The 20,742-nt window shown below is 37.3% G+C and overlaps 1 protein-coding gene across 1 annotated transcript in view; it reads right to left on the reverse strand.

The window, feature by feature from the left end:
* Positions 1-16,239, reverse strand: part of PGM5 (phosphoglucomutase 5) — a 50,590-nt gene extending 34,351 nt beyond the window's left edge. The window contains exons 1-4 of the mRNA XM_015818027.1: positions 15,979-16,239; positions 3,123-3,285; positions 1,902-2,048; positions 578-703 (exon numbers count right to left, since the gene is read on the reverse strand). Of these exons, the coding sequence (XP_015673513.1) occupies positions 578-703; positions 1,902-2,048; positions 3,123-3,285; positions 15,979-16,239 (697 nt within the window). The remainder of the gene's footprint in view (positions 1-577; positions 704-1,901; positions 2,049-3,122; positions 3,286-15,978) is intronic.
* Positions 16,240-20,742: the final 4,503 nt, after the last annotated feature.

Raw genomic sequence — 20,742 nt, forward strand, 5'->3', positions numbered from 1 at the left:
AATCCATTAAATGCATTTGTCATACCAAGTAATTATATCACTGTTAAGAATAAATTGTCTCAGCACAGAAGTAGCAGTGTCTATGTGGAGCTACTGAAAATAGTTCATATCTTAAGGGCTCGGGAGCTAGATTTCTATATATATATAGTTGATGTCCTTTCGATTCAAAAAGAACAAAGCTATAAATACTTTTCATGAGTTAACTGAAACAAAAAGTGTGCTGGATGTTCAAGAACTGCTTTTTCTCAGAGCCAACTAATATTTTGGTTTTCAGCTGAAGAAAGGGTTTTTCCCCTTCACTCTCATCTCCAAAATTAAGTCAGCAGGAAATTTAAGACACCATATACACAGCTCCCTTAAGAGCATAAGATATGGGAGACATTTTGAATACTATACTTAACAGCATAATCATGTGCATTTCTCTGCATCCATTAAGGATCACTCTCTAGCAAATGTATTTGGAATTATAGCCTGTTATAAATCGATAGTAATTAATTACTGTATGAGTTTGAAATCTTATTTTCAGTATTTTAAAAATCAGTGATTTACATACTGCATTAAAAATGGTGCTCTTTACCTCCATTCATGGCATCAATTCTGATCTTAAGTTGGTTGGGCCCGGTTAGCAAGCCTCGAATAGAACTGAAATCAAAGATGGTCCGCAGAAGATTAAGGTAAACCTCCACAGAGTCTATTATCTCAACTGTGCACAAAAGATCAAACAAAGAATGTAAGTCAGGATACTGTGCTTAGGCGTTAAGTACACATCAAATGAAAAATTATTACTACAAAGATTTTTATCACTGAATAAGTGAAAATCTATGCCATAAACACTTTGGGAATTAACCCAGCACCTTTATCAAAGATCACCACTTAATTTGGCAATGCAACGCCCGTAGCATTCTTTCTAGGGTTGTCTGAACTATTCAAAGGACAAAGTTGCATAACATTTCAGCAGCAAAATCAGCTTCTGTGCATTCTGTTCATGCACATTTACATGCATGTTCAGGCAACATAGTAAGGTCCTTGGGAGTGTTTCACTTTCAAGAATACAATGCTTCACTCTTACCTCAGAAGGTTACTTTAAGGGTTTTTTTACTTAAAAGTTTACTTCACAAAATGTCCCACTTAATATTTTTTTTTCTCAGTCATAATTTCTATCTGATTCTATCAATTCTGTATATTCTACCATAGTTAGCTTTTGGGGATATTCTAGGCGTAAACAAGAGAATAACTTAAGACATGCTTAATTTATTTATTTATATTTCATGTTTCTTAACCGCCTATCTCCCTCAGACAGGGGCTCTGGGTGGTAATAATGTCAGACTGATAAAGGCACAAGCAAAGATAGATTTATAACGTCTAAAACTTACTATATTGCTTCCAGAACTGTTGGCATGCAATAGAATAAAACAAAATGTCAACAAGATATCAAAAAGTCTAGAATAAAACAATGTATTAAAAAAAACTCTATAAAATGACTACAGTATGTGGCTCAATAACACAATGACCACAAAAATCCATAATCAATTTAGCAAAGTAAAATAAAGGCTGAAGAATGAAAAACTGAAATTTCAACTTGTGCTTTAAATTTATAAGTAAAATGCCTGAAGAAAAATATCTAGCATGGGAATATCTAACAAGAACCAGGGAAACAGAAAGTTAGATGTTGGTTTGAATTTCAGTCACAGCTGGAATAAGATCATTATCAATATGGTACTGCATTTATAGTATTAAAATTTATGTGAAACTTAAACAGTTGGGTAACAAGGGAAAAGCCACATTTCCATTGTGGATTTCTTATTTCAGTTCTAAAATATTACCATGCCAATAACTTTTTAAAGGACTAACTTTTAAGTTTTAATTGCAATTTTTCCCAACTATGGAAAAGAATTCAATACCCCGGAAAGGCTTAAATTTATTCTCCAGATCAAACTCTTGTCTTCCCAGCCGAGACAAATCAATTCTCAAATCAGGGCAAATGGCATATTCTTCAAGGGTTTTGCTGATCTGATAAATTTTATCAGAAACAACATCTGGAGCTGGACCTGAAAATATAATACAAACATAAGCTGTATCAATTCTTGAATATTGCCTCAAAACAAGGTTTAAATGCTCTTAAATACAAAATAAATTTTATATATTATTTATATAGTTTAGATTAACATAGTATTTTAGCAATGTATGCGTATTTTATTAGAGGTTTTTATGGTCTCTGAAATCTTCAGATTAAAGTTGATCTGAATGTCGGATGTTGACTCTTCTGAAAAATCAAATTAAACTCCTTGGTTTTAATGTCTCAGCAAATATTAATTAGTAGGAATTTTTTCAATCTAGTTCAATTATTGGGCCCAGATTGTTGGGGGCCATATGCTGTCTCTGTAAACTGCTTAGAGAAGACTGTAAAGCACTGTGAAGTGGTATGTAAGTAAGTGCTGTTACTATTGCTATTACTGGTATGTACAAAATTTTGCAGCCAATGGGCATAGTAGAATTTTGAGAATCTGCAATATTCTCACAAAATGGCTACCATGTCCTATGTGGAAAATAGCATATTTAATTTACCATAGGAAAAACTGGTGAGAATATTCCTTGTCATTCTTTTTTTTCCATACAGGATGCATTCTACCAGTTATCATCTATTAACTTTTGGAGGAGAAGATGGGTACATTTCCAAACGGGGCTGCAGTAGTATATCAGATTCCTATTTATTTATAATTAAAAGAATATCTTAGATAAATGAAATCTAATGAGTCAGGAAGCTGTGCAGATGTCAACAGAGGTATCTGTGACTACTATATCAGACTACTTATCTCTGATCTCATGCCTGGAACCAAGAGAGATAAAAACATGTCTATTCAAAGATTTTAATTCCAAAAAACAAATAATTGGAAAAGTCTACAAGCCTTTTAAACATTGTTTAAATATACTGTATTTAAATCTAAGATGTCTTAAGATGAGTAGCTGGATTGCTGGATAGACAGATATAGACAGACATTATTTTTAATTTTTATATGATTATAAATGGTGAATGTAATAGGCATTTTTTTTTCAGACATTAGGTTTTTTTCTAAAAAAAAACAACCAGAGTTTGTAATAAGATGCATCACAACAACTCTTACCTCCATTGGCAATGTTAAACTTTACTCCAAATTCTCCTCCAGGTCCTCCAGGACAGTGACTAGCTGTGAGAATAATCCCCCCAGCAGCTTTGACCTTTCTGATAACGCAGGACACAGCAGGAGTAGATAAAATGCCATTTTGCCCAATAATCAATCTTCCAATCTAAATGCCAGTAAAAAAACAATGTCAGAGGTGGTTGAAGGTACATGATTCATTTATTGAAGATTATCCCTATTTGTAAAAAGAGAGAGCTTAGTTCCAAACATACTGGTTGACATCCAAACTGCACAGCCAATATTTTGAGCCATTGATCATGATAAAACAACAAGGATTTTCAACTCTGATTCAGTGGTGGGATTCAGCCAGTTCGCACTACTTCAGCAGAACCGGTACGTAAGTTTTTGTTGCCCAGGCCCAGAATGGACTTCCAGAAGCGGCATCCACATAGAGAACCGGTTGTTCACATATTTGAATCCCACCACTGCTCTGATTGTACTGATGAATAAAGAACACATACATGTAAGTTTTATCCATGGATTGCTGTTATACATCTGCATCTATTCCATAGTGTTCACTTGCTTTCTTGCTCCCTTATATCTGAGTCTACAGCAAGATTACTCTATGTGCCATCAAATGGTGTCATAAATTAAAGTCTAATAAATAAAATTATAGCAATATGAGAAACCTTTCATTATAACCTATATCCATAATGCACATTCATCAATATGTCACACAGAATACAGAAATGTTAGAACAATTATTTATGTCATGTTATAAAATACAGAAATGTTAGAACAATTATTTATGTCATGTTATAAAATACAGATTGATTTTATTAAGAAGAATATCTTAGTAAAGACAGTCAGTGGTACAGCTTCACTAAAGTTTGGGAAAAACAACAATCACACATGATAATCAAAGCTGGAGTCTGTAATTTTGTCAATGAAAGTCATTAGAAATCAACTAGGCTTCATCAATATGCAGGAATCTGAAACATGTGGGTACAACTGTAGGCTTAGACCTTTAGTAGGCATGAGAAAAGACAGCAACTGTCATTCATGGGAGCCTTTAGCAGGATCAAAGAATGATTGATAGCTAGGACCTGTAGCTTTCCCCAGAATCATATTTCTGTGTTAAAAATAAAGGCCAAGAATACAGTGCATTTCCGAACACTTTGGCTTGCTGTGTGGTGCTTGCCAAAATTAGTGTGAATCAAGAAGTAAACCCCATGCCATTCTTACAGTATGACATAATTTTGGGTATGCAGTTAATAATAATTTGCTCACTGTGTTTAACATAAGCAAGCAGCCATTAATTGAACTATACTTTTTTTTTCTTCCTTTCAATTATGCCCAATTCTCAGAGACTCCTTGGGCAAGTCCCTGCAGTTTTCTTGGCAAGGTTTTTCAGAAGTGGTTTGCCATTGCCTCCTTCTTAGAGCTGACAGAGTCTGACTGGCCCATAGTCATCCAGCCAGCTTTTTGCCTAAGGTGGGACTAGAACTCACAGTCTCCCAGTTTTTTGCCTTATGCCTTATTGAATACATCAAACTGGCTTTCTGTACTTTCATAGCGTTATTCTAATATTATTTGAGTTTAACATAGGAGTAACTTCAGAGGCAAATATCCTATTTGCCATTTGGCACTATAATATAAATTGACAAGAGCAGAAGTTAGTAGAAGTACTTCATTGCAATTAAAGACCAGCTCAAATGCAGAAGAAAGAATTGTGAGACAGGAAATAAAAAATGCAGTAAAAGACAATAATTATGATATTGAAATTGGTTGAAGTATGTTATATTTAATAAATAGTAAAACAAAGTCTTGCTAAAAGAAATAAAATTATAGTGACTAGATAATAGCAATTGTAAGTAAAATAAATCCAGGTGAATTGCAAGTCTGCTTAAATGTGGTATTATTAGCTTCAGCTAGGCATCTTTACCATGAGAGCAATAATAAATATAAATATAATAAAATATTAATATGGACTAATAGGTCAAAGTTTCTTTCATCACAGAGACAACGTTTTTGTTCAGATATCCCAGGATAGCCCAAATTTTCCCCTCAAAAACAGCTGTTGGGAGAACATTAACTCTTCTCAGTTAGAGCTCTTCTGAATTTAAGAACCATATTTGACTTAAGTATTTAGTTGGCTTGAAAAAGGAAAACATCTTCGATAGCCAGTTCCTTGGCACACTATTTACAGGCAGCCACTGCATGTTCACATACCTCAGGACTGCTTTAAGGAAGAAACCACAGCACTTCAGTTGCGTGTGCGCTGTCGTAGATGAAACCAAGTCATCACTTAAAATCAGACGTGAAAATCAGAGGCATCAATCCCCTGATGTAAAATGTGAAAAAAATATAATTTTTTTAAAAGTAATTTTAACCAATAAAAAAGATGCATAGCCAAATGTTAGTTTCAATTTTGGTCACATCAGCCTCATGATTTAAGTCCATGTTGGGAACACAAAGCCATGTCAAACACAGGATCCGCGATCCGGATGCGCCCCACGCAGGCCACACCCACCACAATCCCGCAAGGGCAAACAAGTCCCGATACGGCCCGCGATGCGATCAGGTTTGACACCCCTGCATAAGATCTGAAATATATTCTTTAAAAATCTCTAAAGGAAGTGAAGGACCTATATGGTCTCAATTGGGCTCTGAACAAAAGTGTTGCACTCTAGCTGAAAATAGGTATGAATAATGCACTGCTGGAGTAATACAAGGACTGCAGAACTGTTGCTGACTTCTGTTGCTAGAGACAATGTACTCTAAGTGTGCCATGCATGAAACACTATTCCTATATATGTAAAGAACTAAACTTCTTAAATTGGATAAGCATGTATTTTAGGGCGCTTATATTATATTCTGTATATATTATATTCTGTATATTGTACCAATATTTTAGGTTTTGCATAATTAATGTTGAGTGCTTCTACCTTGCAATATGCAGCTAAACTATATAAAGTTTGCTTAGACCAATTGGTATCTAAGATAACAGCATCCACCTAACTGTTAAACTAGAATTGTCACAAAGTTTTATACAAGAAGCAAGCATCCATTATTCTTAAATTTGCACTATGTGTAGCAATAAGTACAAAAGTGATTCTGAAATTGTTAAAAGCTGCATATTGTGCGGATCCTAACTTAAAAGTATATTTTCATCTATTGTAGATGTTGCAAAATAAGAACATGATCTAATACTGAATGTCCAGTTGTAAAGCATGCTTGTTCTTCAACTGAAACATTTTCTGATTTGATCCATTCCTAGCATTTATTGTAGAACTGCATAGCTGTCTGAAAAATAAGAAACTTGAATTTAAATGATTTATTTTTTGAAAGAGGAAAGCATGTTATTGGGAGATTATTGAAGAATAGAGCATATATGCATATTAAAGAGTCAACCATGGTTTTTCTTTTTTAGTTACTAAAATCCAAGTAATCTACTATGTTGAATATCAAACCAGCTAAGAAATTCTACTTACAGCTCTCTCTGATTTCTAAAACCAGCTCTGGGATTCCTTTTACCCCTAACTGGTATGTAATCAAGCCTTCAGAGATAATAATTTTGTCATGATACCAGTCTTCGTATGGTGTGCAAAACAACAGCATCACCATATATGGAGTTCAAGAATGTGGCCTAGTGCCCTTAACATAGTGAGAACTTAGCAGATTTTGATGAGTGACGTGAACCTGAGGTTTCCTCCCAGTGCTACAGCTGAAAAAAAAAAGAGTGATCTGCATTCCCTTTGCACATCCAAACATGTATGTGGATGGGGTGCCTATAATTAATTTTAAATTGGTGCATGTTACGGACAAACTGAGAACTCTTTGCTTGTTGGAGGGAGATGGGTGATGTTCGTCTCTGTGTGATATTTTATCCACCAAAAAATGTAGAAGAGAGCCTCTCATCAATTAGAAATTCAAAAGAGGTTTATGAGAGATACTGTGGTGCATTTCCTTGATGTAGCATAAGCCACAGACAAAGCACTGAATCATGATCACCTAAAATTCATCAACACATCCAGCTTATAAAAATCTTCATTTAGTCATTAAACTCACTGAGTGATTTTGCATGTCTTAATCCAGTGGTGGCGAACCTATGGCACACGTGCCAGAGGCGGCACTTGGAGCCCTCTCTGTGGGCACGCGTGCCGCCACTGCCAGCAGCTTGCGCAGGTCCATTAGGCTGCTGCTGCCATCTGGGGCGGCAGCCGCACCCAGCACAAAGGAGGCGAAGCGGCCAGCTAGCGAGCTCGAGTAGTGGTGGTAGAGCACGCCCACACCCAGCAAGCCAAAGGCCACCCCGAGCAGGGAAAGCCAGATTCATCCCCATCAGCGTCATGGCTCCCCAGTCCCAGCTAGGATTGCATGCCTCCTCCCCATCTATGCTGGGCCTCCTGCCCACTGCCCCACTCGCCAGAGACCTCCTGGATCTCCCCCAACCCTGCCCAGCCCCCACAGGCATTCCCCCCATGAGCAGCATCGAGGTGGCCATGCTCACCTCAGCCACGCCCACCCAGTCTGCCGTGACAATCACAGCCAGGCCCACCCAGTGGGCCACGCCCACCCATTGGGTCACACCCCCATGCCCGCCCTGAGGGCACCACAATGCCCTGGCACTTTGTGATAAATAAGTGGGGTTTGGGTTGTGGTTTGGGCACTCGGCCTCTAAAAGGTTCGCCATCACTGTCTTAATCTATACTTTACCTCAGAGGTCCCCAACCTTTTGGGCACCAGGGACCGGTTCCGTGGAGAGAGGTTTTTCCATGGATTGGACAGTGTGTGATTTTGTGTGCTGCCTGTATCCTATGGATGAGGCTTTGCTTGGTTGTGCGGACTGGTTGCTGGCATGCTGCAGCCCGGTACCAGTCCACGGACCACGGGTTGGGGACCCCTGCTTTACCTCACAAAGTTGTTAGATGAAAAAGGGCTTCAAAATTCTTGGGAAAATATTATATAAAAAATCATACAAAAATATTAGGGAAAGTAAAGTCATCACCAATGGCAGAAACTCCAAATGCAGAAGGGCAATTTCTTCCTCCCTCCCTTGCTTTCCTTTTTTTTTAATTATCTGAATGCAACTTATATAGATTATTTTTTAAGCTCACTCAGAAAAAAGGACCCATCAAACATTCTTAATACGCTAGATAAGAACATATTTTCAAGTGATTACCAATAAGAAACATAAAGATAAAAGACAGAAAAATAAATATGTAAAACATTTGTATTTAATTGATAATAAATTTATTATTTATTGGGTAGATTGTTCTTCAAAGCCTGATGCCTCCCACATGTGTTGAAGAACAATTTCAAATGCAAGAAGGGCTGGCTGAGGATAAGAATAATATGTATATACTGTATGTATATATGTACAGATTGCCTTTGACTTACGACCATTTGTTTAGCAACTGTTCAAAGTTACAATGGCATTGGAAAAATGACTTATGACCAGTTCTTGCACTTACGACCATCCTAGCATCCCCATGTTCATGTGATCAAAATCTGGGTACTTGATAACCAGCATGTATTTGCGACTGCTGCAGCATCATGAGGTCATGTGAGCCACCATTTGTGACCTTCCCAGTTGGCTTCTGACAAGCAGTCAATGGAAAAAGCTGGATTCACTTAATGACCGTGATTCATTTAACAACTGTGCAAAAACTTTGCAAAATTGTGTACAAACTTCCTTAACAACAACCTTGATTGGCGACAGAAACTGTGATTCTAATTGTGGTCGTAAGTCGAGGATCATCTGTAGTGCATGTAAGACTACAGTGGGGACACCAAATTAAGGAAGACTGCCATAATCAAGCTGGAACGAGTTAAATGAAGTGCTGCAAAAGCATAATAAACTGTATGAATATTTTGGAATGAAATACAAAGCAAGTGCAGCTTCAGATTCTTTTCTCCGAAAAATGAGTTCATTTTTTCCCCCCTGCTTAAATAGTCATGCATAAAATGAAAACCATACATCTCCTTGAGAAAGAGCTAAACTAAAAACAATATTTCATTTTTAAAAGATGGTATTAATGTAACAGTAAACATGAATAGTTTTTAGTGAGAGATAAGCCCCTTATGATTTAGCAGCATGCTTTGCAAACAAGATTTGTCATTTCTACCTTATTAGAAACAGCTGAGATTTTCCAAATTCCCTTTAAGTCACCTTGTTCTTCCAACTGTTCCTTTTTAAATTTTACTTATTAGACGATGTGGAACTATTCCAGCCTGATGGAACCGAGAAACAAAATTCCACTGGGACTTCCATTACTAGCAATTCAAGGAAGGAAGGAAATTATATTTCTTGTCTTTATGAGGCTGCCATCACCTCTGCTACTGTTTAAATGGAATTGAAATGGATAAGGAAGAGTTTGGAATGACTAACAGAATGTTCTTCTACTTGGTCAGAGTCTAACTCTAATCAGAGAACAGGGGAGAAACTCTTTCTCTAATACAAACTTTTTCAAATCTCTAGAAGTCTGTGCAAGTGGGCCAAATTAGTAGAACTTTTTAAAATTAAACTTCTCAGACCATTCTAAGACTTTCAAAATTTGACTTAAAATAAAATTATATGCACAATCATTTGGGAGTATTTTTCATCCTTTTAAAGACTTCTTTCTGTTTGTGAAGGTGGTTTTGAAATCATGCCCCTTATTTCTAGTTGATATTGTAGACTTCTCTTCACTCAGCCTTTTCTGCCAAGGGGAAGTGCCAATGCTAAAAAGATGGGAACAGATTGCCACAAACTCTTGGTCAATCTTTCCAGTTTTGGTTTATGAACATGTCTTGTAGAACAAAACATATTTACACTGCACATATATACAAATTCAACTTTTGATCCAATCTGCTTAAAAACATTTAAGCAATTCATAAAATGACAGGTCATATATTTTTGCTAAGTTAATAAAAATGTAAGAGTTGAAAAGAATAGAGAATGAGAGAAAGTCAATCATCTTGGCTTAAATTTTGTTAAGGAAAGGTGGAATAAAAATACAAAATAAATACTGAATAACCATTAGAATCAGCCACTATCACATATTTTTACTGCGAATTGCAAATACATTTGTAAATTAGATTTGTTATTTAAAGTGCACTGTGGAATAGCTTTTTTCATTTATACAATGTACAGAAAATCATTACATGGCATTGTGTGACGTGTTTTATACATAAACATAGTTAACAATCCAGTTCAGACCTAAGTAGCCAGAAAGCAATGCAGATTGTTAAAATTTATACTGTAGTGATGTTGCCAAATGACAGGCACAGAAACCATGCAATAGACTGCACATATCTGCACAAGACTATATGCACCTCAAATGCATCAACATTTTGTACAGATTTTATGTGGTTTTTTCTTATACCACTCTTTAAACAATACTACTGATAATCTATACATAACAAATAAATAACAATGAGCCAGTTTGGCCTAGGGCAGGGGTAGGCAACTTTGGCTCTTTTATGACTCGTGGACTTTAACTCCCAGAATTCCTGAGCCAAGGAATTCTGGGAGTTGAAGTCCACGAGTCATAAAAGAGCCAAGGTTGCCTACCCCTGGCCTAGGGTTAAGGCACTAGGCTACAACACGGACAACCATGAATTCTAGTTCCGTCTTAGCCATGAAAGCCAGCTGGAGGTCCTTTGGACAATCACTTTATCTCAACAACTCATTTCACAGGGTTGTCGTGGGCAAAATAGGAGGAGAAAGGTATGCTGAATATTGAGTTATTTGTAAATAAAGGCAGGAGATACTGTATCTGTACACACACACACATACACACAATCAATCAATCAATAAATGTCTGAATTGGAATAACAATACCCTAGACAATATTTCCTTTAATATAAGAATGTATCAGCAGAATTTGACTGCTGTTTCAAGCTTTGTGCAGCAAATCAAATGTCCTAGTCCAAAAGAGAATAGAGTCACCATCCAAAGGGCATGCAGCTACAGTTAATGCTTTTATTTTAACTTACGGTAAGCTAATATTTTCATATTTTTTTTGTTTTGTTAGTGGTGAGTTTGGAATACCATAACTACACTACCAAAATTGCAGCTAATAGGACACTATGACCCCAAGACTTGAGTCGCCTCGAATTGTGAGATGGGCGGCATATAAATTTAATAAACAGAAATAAAACTCTTTTTTGCAACATCACAAACCTTTTGCTAACAAAAGACAGTAGACCTAAGCACAAGGATGGAAAGGCAACGAGGAGTAGAGAGGCTGGCAGATAGAAGAAGCAAAGGATGTGGGAAATGCACCAGAGGTGAGTTCAACGGTAGAAGGAAGCCAGAAATGCAGTGGAGAGCACAGCCATGAATACATATGTGGGAAGAATGTTTGAAGGTAAGGAGACAATGGGGAAAATCAAGTAGGTCCTGCACTTAAGGAATGGGAATGGATGGAACATTCAGACTTTTGGCCAGAATCAGGAAAGTTCTATTGTATTTCAGATATGTATTAATATATAGAACGGGAAATTTTCAAACTGGGTTGAATGCCTCTCTATCTGGTGAACGGAGATCAGAGTGGAGGCACTGGCTGAAGATGCAAAGTGAAAACATAATCTAAAACTGAAGGAAGACAACTTCACAATGAGATTGTTGATCATTCCTATCCCCACTAGAGCTTCCAAGAATATAGCATTCTATACAAAATACAATTTCCTATCCTTATCTTAATAGAAACAGGAAAAAATTGGCCAAACCTGGAAGGCTTAACATGCAGTAGATGTTAATTAACTGTTCTATCATACTGTACTACTAACTTTACAACTGCTATATAATCAGTTGTTTTATTCTATTAAAAAACCCCAAGAGTTTATCCCTTGAGAATGTGACTACTCAAATGTTTTGTACTTCTAAGTATTAGAAGCATTTAAGCCATGAACATATTCAACTTTCTTCACATGGATCCCTTTGGCAATTAAAATAACTATCCCTTACGTTATGTACTGTATGATCAGGACGGCATCCTCAATTTTAAAAAAAGTGTCTTGCTGGTTTATGGGCTTTGAACACAGACAGGATCTGAAAGACTAGCCATCTGTTGAAAGATCTGACAAGAGTGTGCATTTTGGTTGGACAATTCTGTAGAATATCATGAAACACAACCTGTTCTTAAATATTGTTCTACTTATTTCAACTTTTGAAAACATTCTTAAAACAATAACAAAAAAGTATAGATTTTAAACACACTGGTGAACAGACATTTACAGTCTAGTTGTGAGGATTTTTTAATGTGCAAAGGAGCTCTTAAACATGCAACTCCTTTTCACAAATTGTAGAAGCATATTTCTCAAAGGGCTATATTTTTTTCTTTTAACAAAAATAAAAATGAGCTGAAGAGACTGGGACACATAGGCGAAATTGTTTAAGGCATAGTTGACCAGAATGCCTAGAATGTGAGCTCACAAACCCTATACATTCAAATAAACCATTTTTTTAAATTCTTTGTGTCTTGCCTTAAAATTAAAGTGACATAGTTTATTTAAAAAAAAGGCTAACTCTTAAAATGCCTTGACTTTTAATACATTTCAGTGGAATTTAAAAATATTTCTGTTGACAGTATTCAGTCAAAGCACTATTATCAGAATTGTAATGTCACATATATTATTTGAAAAATATAAAACACACAGTCACATAAAATTCTATATGAATGACTTGTTCAGGAAAAGTCTAATGTCTTTCCATTATAATCAAATACTGTAGTGCACTGAAACTGAAAGTAAGCTGTCTTATAGAAAATAATACTGTATTTTTAATACGTCTGGCTCATAACTGTCATTACTGGCAAATAGTCAAATAAGAGGCATGTTTTTAAGATTCTGAATCAAACATGGAATTTTTTTCGCATACAAAGCATGTTTTTCAGCTCTTTCCCACATTCCACAACTAAGAACAGATTGTTTCCCTCACTTATATTTTTTCCTCAACAAATTTAACAAGATTAGATTCAAAGAAGAAAGTCTCAGCATTCATGACAAGACATATTTTTCAAGAATATAATGAACATTTATCTAATTCTAAATTATGATGGCATTTGATAAGGAAATGGTTGTGAAGCCAAGTCAATATGATGTCAAAATAGCAGCACTATAACCTGCAGTTATGAGAAAATAATCACAATGAAATTATTATTATTATTACAATACAGTCTTCTGATCTGTCCACGTAACATATCTTGCAGGGAAGGTTAAGTGTGATGTGATACAACAGAGAAAAAGGTTAGATGTTTTTTAATGTCAACAATTTGGAATATTTAACCTGGAGGCTCCAAAATGCACAGCAAAGGGGGAAATAAAGTGCTGATACTGTACAGTATGGACAAAATATCCAAGTAATTGGAGGGGATAAAGAAAGAATCTACTGGAACAACTATACGCTGTGTGGGTGATCAATTATATCCTAGGCTAGTTAAAATATTTTTCAGGAACTATTCCAATCGGGGCTCTTCCTCACTGCTGAATTAATATGCTCTCCAGCAGTTTTTCAGTCAGCAAAACAATATGTCAGCACAATGTTGACTGGCCCCATTCAGATCCCCATTCTACTATAAAACAATATCACTGGATTGCCCTATCCTTATTTATTGTGTACCAGGTTAAGGCAAGGTACTGATGGATTCTCATTCCTCCAAGTATTACTTGTGGGCCATCAACCACTCTCCCTAAGTGGGCGAAGTGAGTATAGACAGTAGCTTAGACCAATGGGTTCTAACTCTTCTGTGCAACAAGTATTTGTTCTCTATTTACTGTACGAGGAACCCATGCAAGACCTGACAAGTCCTATGAAAAGCACCAATCAGGCATTATCAAGGGGATGACTCTGAAGCCCAGGCCAAATTGGACATGGAGGACCAAACCCAGCAACCAGCCAGAAAGAAGCATAACTGGGAGCTGGGAAAGAGGCTAGCAGTGAAAAATTAACATAAAGACATGATAGAAAAAAACATTATGGGGTGGGGCATGTTTGTGTCTTAATCAGGAGCAAAAGAGAAAGAAACATCAGGATTTGCATTTCCAACTCCTCTGATAAAATCCTACAGGTAAGATCAGTTTAGCCTTGGAAATCACTAATTAGCAGCCTGTTTGGTCTTGCTTGTTTTAGCTTTTAATCTCCTTTATCTCCAATTTGTGCTTTGCTCTTTACAATCCACTAGCTTCAGATTACTCCATTCAAGTTTATATCTGGTTTATATAGGCTATTCTGTAAACATAAACTTTTTTTTTGTAATTTTGGAAGTGAGCAATCTACTGAGGTGCCAAGAGGTGCACCGTCAAATCCAGTTTCTTATTATCAGTAGAAAATACAAATGGTGGGCACTCCTTTTTAGATTATCTGTCTCTTTGTTAAGAGCATAATCAGGACCATGTTAAAATTCTTCAGTAAAAGCATGAAAGACGTTTGCAGAGGATTTGGCTCAATGTTCTAATTTCCTTCCAAGGCAGATTTGCCTACAATACTTTCCCACAGCAAATCTACTATTGTCTCTTCAGAGGGAGATTCCTTATTCTCTGTAAGCCAAGAAAAAGGTCAGGCAGATGTCACTGACTCAGAAATATACTACATGGCCTTCAAAAATGCAATAATGTGAGACGTATAGCTTGGATATTAAACATATCCTTTGTATATTGAAATTATTATGGGTTTTAAACTTGTAAATCGGCCTTAATTATGTCTAAGTGCACATATTTCTTCCTAAATAGATTTACTGGTATGATGGAACTACTTTTAAACTAAAGGAATGTAGGTAACCATGCTTGAGAAACTGTAACCTTTCACCTCACAGATTTCAAATCCATCTTATTCTATGAAATTAAAGGTATATAAATCAATTACAAGTGTGATTCCTGGCTGAATTCACACAGTACGCTTATATGTATTTCACCACATACTTTGCTTAATTAACACAACTTCCTGGTTTCATACAACACACTGAACTAACCATACAGACTGAGTTTGCACAATATGCTAAGCTACATTTTTGATGGTCTTGTACTGTAGTTCATTAGATCATGAAAAGGCAGTACAGCGGAAAGCATGCAATATGCAAACTATATGATCAGGCAGATGGAGTAAATAACAAAAGCAATGGGACACTGAACTAGAGGGGGAAAATAAGACAAAGACTTTGGAACAATCTGATAGATATGGTGGATGGCAAGACAACCCAGTGAAAAATCACTGCATTTTTTTCCCATAAAGTATTGGAGTAAATATGTCAAACTCAACTCAATATGTCAAACACAGTGAGTTTCCAAAATAGAGCCCAGTAAACTGTAAACTTATCAATAGCTGTTCTCTAACACTCACAACAAACCAGTCAGTAGACCAAGCCCTGTAGCACAATTTTATCATTGCAACTATCATGAACTTACACAGATGGGGCAATGAAGGGCAGGCTAGCAAGCCGTTCTACAGAGGAAAGGATGGGGCATTATACATATAAATAAACTGGATAGAAGCCATAGATAATAGGGTAGATGGGATGTGACAGAAAATATATCATGCACAAGTGTAATAGGATGTGATAGAATAAATCATGGGCTGCAGATCCATTACCCTATGGATCCAATCCATTATCCATTAGGATAATGGCAACTTGAAGACTCAAAAGGAAACCGGATCCAATTGACCTTATAAATTGGATCAACTGGATCCAAACTCTTTTTGAATTCAGAATTCCCCAAAATAGATTAGAAGGGCAGATTGCCCTAATTCCATCCTCATCCTCATCCCGAGTTAGAAGTATGGGGGGGGGGAATCCCCCTAATATCCCGCTGGAGAAAGTCCGCCTTCAAACGAAGCTCCGGAGGAGCCTAGGGGACGAGGAGCCGCCGCCCTTACCCCGTTAGCTGCCGCCATCTGCACCACCACCTCGATGGCCGTCGTGCTGAAGTACCTGCCGTCGCTGCCCACCACCATGGTGCAGCCCTGACGGTCGCGCAGGTCGATGGAGGAGAGCAGGCTCTGGATGAAGTTGGGCAAGTAATTGCGCTGCCCCTCGAAGATCGCGGTGGGTCTCCTCAGCCCTCCGCCGCCCGTCGGCTTCTGGTCCTCGTACGGGACCGTCTGCACCGTGAGTACCGGGATCGGACTCCCCTCCATGGCGCTCGGCTTCTAGCCCGCACGGGATCCCGGCTAGGAGCTTCCTTCCTTCGGTCGGCGCGGCGATGCTTCTGCCCGGGGCTCTCCCTTCGGGAGAAGGATGAGTTCCCAGCGCCGCCCCGCCCTGCCCAGCCACCCCACCGCGCCTCTTTTCCCGCCTTAATCCTGGTTCTGCTGCGCCGTCCTGTAGCTGTGCATGATGCCGAAAGCAAATTCGCTTCAGGAAAACGAAGAGCCGAGGCTTCTTCCCGCCCGGAGCGCTCGCAGCCGCCCTGCCCGCGCTCTCCCTCTCTGCAATGTCCTCCGGGACGAGCCAGCTGCCCTTTTCGAAGAAGGACACGAGGGGGCTGCCAAAGCCTCTTTGCAGGCGGCAGCCTCGGCCAGTAATAACCCCGGTAAGCGAAGCTGAGAGTTGTTGGGCGCTGCCAGAGATGTAACTAGAGGCTGGGGCGTCTCTCTCTCTCTGTGTGTGTGTGTGTAAAAGACATTTGTTCCAGAGGATCACATCCTGTCAGTCCTCCAGCTTTCTATTTTGCACAAAGCCGCCCCAGCCCTTTATAGATAGATCAGCCTGGCGCGCTTCTCGCCTTGCTGGTTGGGAATGCTCGTTAGGATCAGCTAAAAGAGAGCTCTGGGCTGGAATGGCAGCCCGTACCCGTGCAAAAGGGGGCTTGCTCATAGACCCACTCCCACATGGTCCTAAGCTAAAAGCATTAGGACAGTGTTCTGTTAGGACAATGGGATCCACCAGGATGAAAGGTTATGTATTTCCAAGCAATCGCATGACACAGCAGCGGTGAGAGTGTGGCTGGGTTCCTTTTATAACTTGGATTTGGTTTAGTAACCATTTTTTTCCTTACTTTGGGCCTTGATATCAGGTGGGTTTTTGAAAAATGCTGTAACAACAATGTTAAGGGTTTTCTTTTTCTAATACTGTAAGTAGCTCCTATGTGTTAGAAAACGAAAAGTCTCTAAATGGTAATTAATTAAATATTTTCTCCTTAGTTCTTCAGTCAAGTAAAATTCCTACAGTGGCTCTTTAAAATCAGTAATTTTACAGGTCCCACCCTCAGGTTAGCAGTGTGTAAGACACAAGGAAAGGAGAGGAAGGTGGAAGAAAAAAGACTGATAGCAAAATATACTTAATTTTCACAGAATTTTATCCAGGTTCGTGCTGCATCTCTTGTTCTTATGGGTTGTCCCGTTCATGGCTGTCCTGTTCCTTCCCCAACCCCACCCATTGTTGTTGCTCGTTCTGTTCTTTTTACTTTCTTTTTATGAATTTGTTTCTTCTTTCTCCCTTGGGTCAGAAATCCAGCCAGAGAATGGAAGCCATTCCATAATGGCTTATTTCAGAAGAAGGAATCACTTTTTGCTCTTTCTCCTTTGAGATTAAAGCCTAGGGCTCCATTCACCAAATCAACAGGATTGTACTACATTATTATAATATTTCCAAGCCTTAGATAAGGACTTTTTTTTTAATGCTGGCAGCCTGCTCAGACTATAGCCCCAAATTGGGATAGCCCTGTCTAAACTAGAACATATTCCAAGCTTAATACAATTTACCTCCAAAGAGCAGGAAGACCATTAAGTCCAGAATCTAAAGTTACCCAATAAATAATATACTGCTTCCTCACTGTGCTATTTTGGATCCATTACTCTGTCTAATGATGCTAGAGACAGTTGGGGACAAGACTGGCTGGAAGGGAATATGGAAGAAAAAAATACGTCACAATAAGAACACATTGACATAAAAAAAAAATTTCCGTTTCTCATCATGCTAAGGGAAGATAAGCATATTGTTCTATGTATGTTCCTAAATACTATAAGTATTTCTCCTGTATATTTAAATGGGATAAACATATACCTCAGGAATTCTAACCAGCAAGCTTTGGTCAGTCAGCTGTTGATTGTAGACACTGCAGGAGGGAATTCACCAGGTTTACTCCATATAAAGTCACAGGCTGGAGTGGTATTTGCGCACCATACTTACCCACGGTTAACCTCATGGTTTAGTTAACCCAGTTTCATATTATATGCTAGTTTGTGGAACGGAGTAGTGTGGATACTGTTATGAAACACTGTATGTCTGTTAGAACATGGATGTACACAAAGGGAGCAAATAATGGAAAGGGTTGTGATGTCCCCACTACTCCTTTTGTATATATCTAATGTTTTGTATGTACTTATGTAAAGGATGAGCTTAATGTACATTGTGATATACATTTAATCACCGGTGAAATCTCTTGACTCAGTGGGTGCCTTTGCTTACAAGAATGGAAAGGGGGTAAAATACCTTGAAAAACTGTGCTGTATAGACCAATTTGACCTTTTTAACGGTTAGTCAAGAAATAGGAATTATTTATTTGCAGTTTGCTTAACAGCTTTGTTTGGCTGAAATACTTGATCTTAAACTTATCTACACCATTATGCTTACAGGAAGTCCTCATTTAGCAACCACACTTAGATTGGTAACTCAGAGTTAAGTGAAGCAGCTGCTAAGTGAAGCTGCAACTGTGTTTACAATGTAATTTCAGCTTTCCTTTGCTTTACAGACCTGTCGAGGTAGTAAATGCAAGGATTGGTAGTAAAATTACTTTTTGTCACATTGTAACTGATAACAAGGCAGTTCAGTTAATGAGGACTACCAGTATTTGGAGAAAAATACCAAATGGAAATTACAAGTAAGTATGTGCTATAAGTGTGATGACAAAACATGAAGAAGCTATAAGACAGCTAACCTGAATGGGTACAATATCTTCGGGAAATGAGCAATTCATCACTTTCAGATAAACCACCAGCACTAAATCTAGCACTAAATCCAGCAAAGGGTGGGGCAATGCATTACCATGTTTGTAATGTAAGTCTTGCATACTGGAAAAAAACTCTGAAACAAATTCTAGGATGTTCAGTCAGTTCATATGGAGCATTGGAACTGCCACAATGCATAAATCATGTTTGAAAACTAAGGTATCAGATTGCTCAATTTCTACTCTTGGCAGGTTTAGCAAATGCTTTTAGTTTAAGCTTACTTTCCATTATATTTATGCAAGTGGGGAGACACAGCAAAAGGTTACTGTGCATTTTCGTCCTTTATAAAGGTTGTTGCCAAACCTAATTATTCTGAAGCAAGCTTTGGAAAACTATTTGGGATTTACAAAGAGGCCAAGAAAATTTCTGGAATAATGCTTCTTTTTTTTCCTTTCACCATGTAAGAAGAAAAGGTGTGTTTGTAAGTTCAGAATGCACACTTACCTGCTTCCAATTTTCTATTTAAACCAAAGGTAAATAGCACTATTCCTGAGGACCAAAAACTATTAAAAGATAAACTTACTTAGCATCTGCCAGATTTTCTACTTCATCCAGCTTCCAAGTGAAAAGCTTTATCAATTCTATTGCTGTATTTTTATTATGAACACTGATATTTTGTCCTGAGCTATATTAACAATTGCTTAACATGTACACATAATGAAAAATCAAACAATTATGACCATTACATCGTTGTGTTATCTTACATGTGGATATCTTCTGTTTATTTCACTGCTGTATTGGGTTCTTTCTTAATTTAGCTGCATGAATGTTATGTATAAAAAGGCTAGGTGTTGAATAACTGCCAATAATCTTTGTGAAATGTTACAATATGCTCCTGGGAATTAAGGCTATGGAAAAAAATAAAATATTTCTGGTGAATCATCAGAAAAATACTAATTGCTTGTAATTACTTTAAAAACAGTCACAAATGCTAAGACATGCATATGTATTTTAATCTCATTATATTGATCTGAGATTGCATTAATCAGACATTAAATATGTATAATTTTAAGGTTTTATTAATATTCAGGATAAGTATTATTGTTTTAGAGAACTAAAGGTACTGTAGAAATGCAAACCTTTTCAGCCCAAGATATTTTTTTGCAAAGTCTGCAAAAATTGTAGCAAATATTCCAGATAAAATTCATAATGTTAATCTCATTACTGTATACCCTTTTTTTCCCCTTCCCTCCCTTTAAACATCATACTAATTACCAGCATCTGGGCAGCATGTTCAGAAAATAATGCTACTTTTCTTCTTAGAGAAAACTGTAAATAAATCATCCACAATAATGCCACCAATCCTAAAACACAGTAATAAAAAATCAAAATAAGATTTATTTAAAAATTCAAAAAGCAAGCAAGAAAAGTATTCTGACAACAGAAATCCAAAACAGATGCTTGGTGCCTGTATGTACTTTAAACTTTTAAAATATGTCTGAGAAAGTGGTTGAATAGCACCACCTGGAGTGTAAAATCTTCATTGTATACTACATTTTTTCAAGATCTATATAACCTTAACTGGAATTGTACTATATATACAAATTTAATTGGAACAGTGTTTAACTGTATAAAAATATAAGTTGTGATAACCTTGAAAAAAAGTTGTTTGTTAACCACTATTAGCATAAATTCAGCAGCATGAATTCTATACCTGCTATCAAGACAAACTTCCAAATGAAGTTAAGTCAT

This window comes from Protobothrops mucrosquamatus, unplaced genomic scaffold (assembly GCF_001527695.2).
Source record: "Protobothrops mucrosquamatus isolate PMUCROS unplaced genomic scaffold, P.Mucros_1.0 scaffold667, whole genome shotgun sequence".
Classification (NCBI taxonomy): domain Eukaryota; kingdom Metazoa; phylum Chordata; class Lepidosauria; order Squamata; family Viperidae; genus Protobothrops; species Protobothrops mucrosquamatus.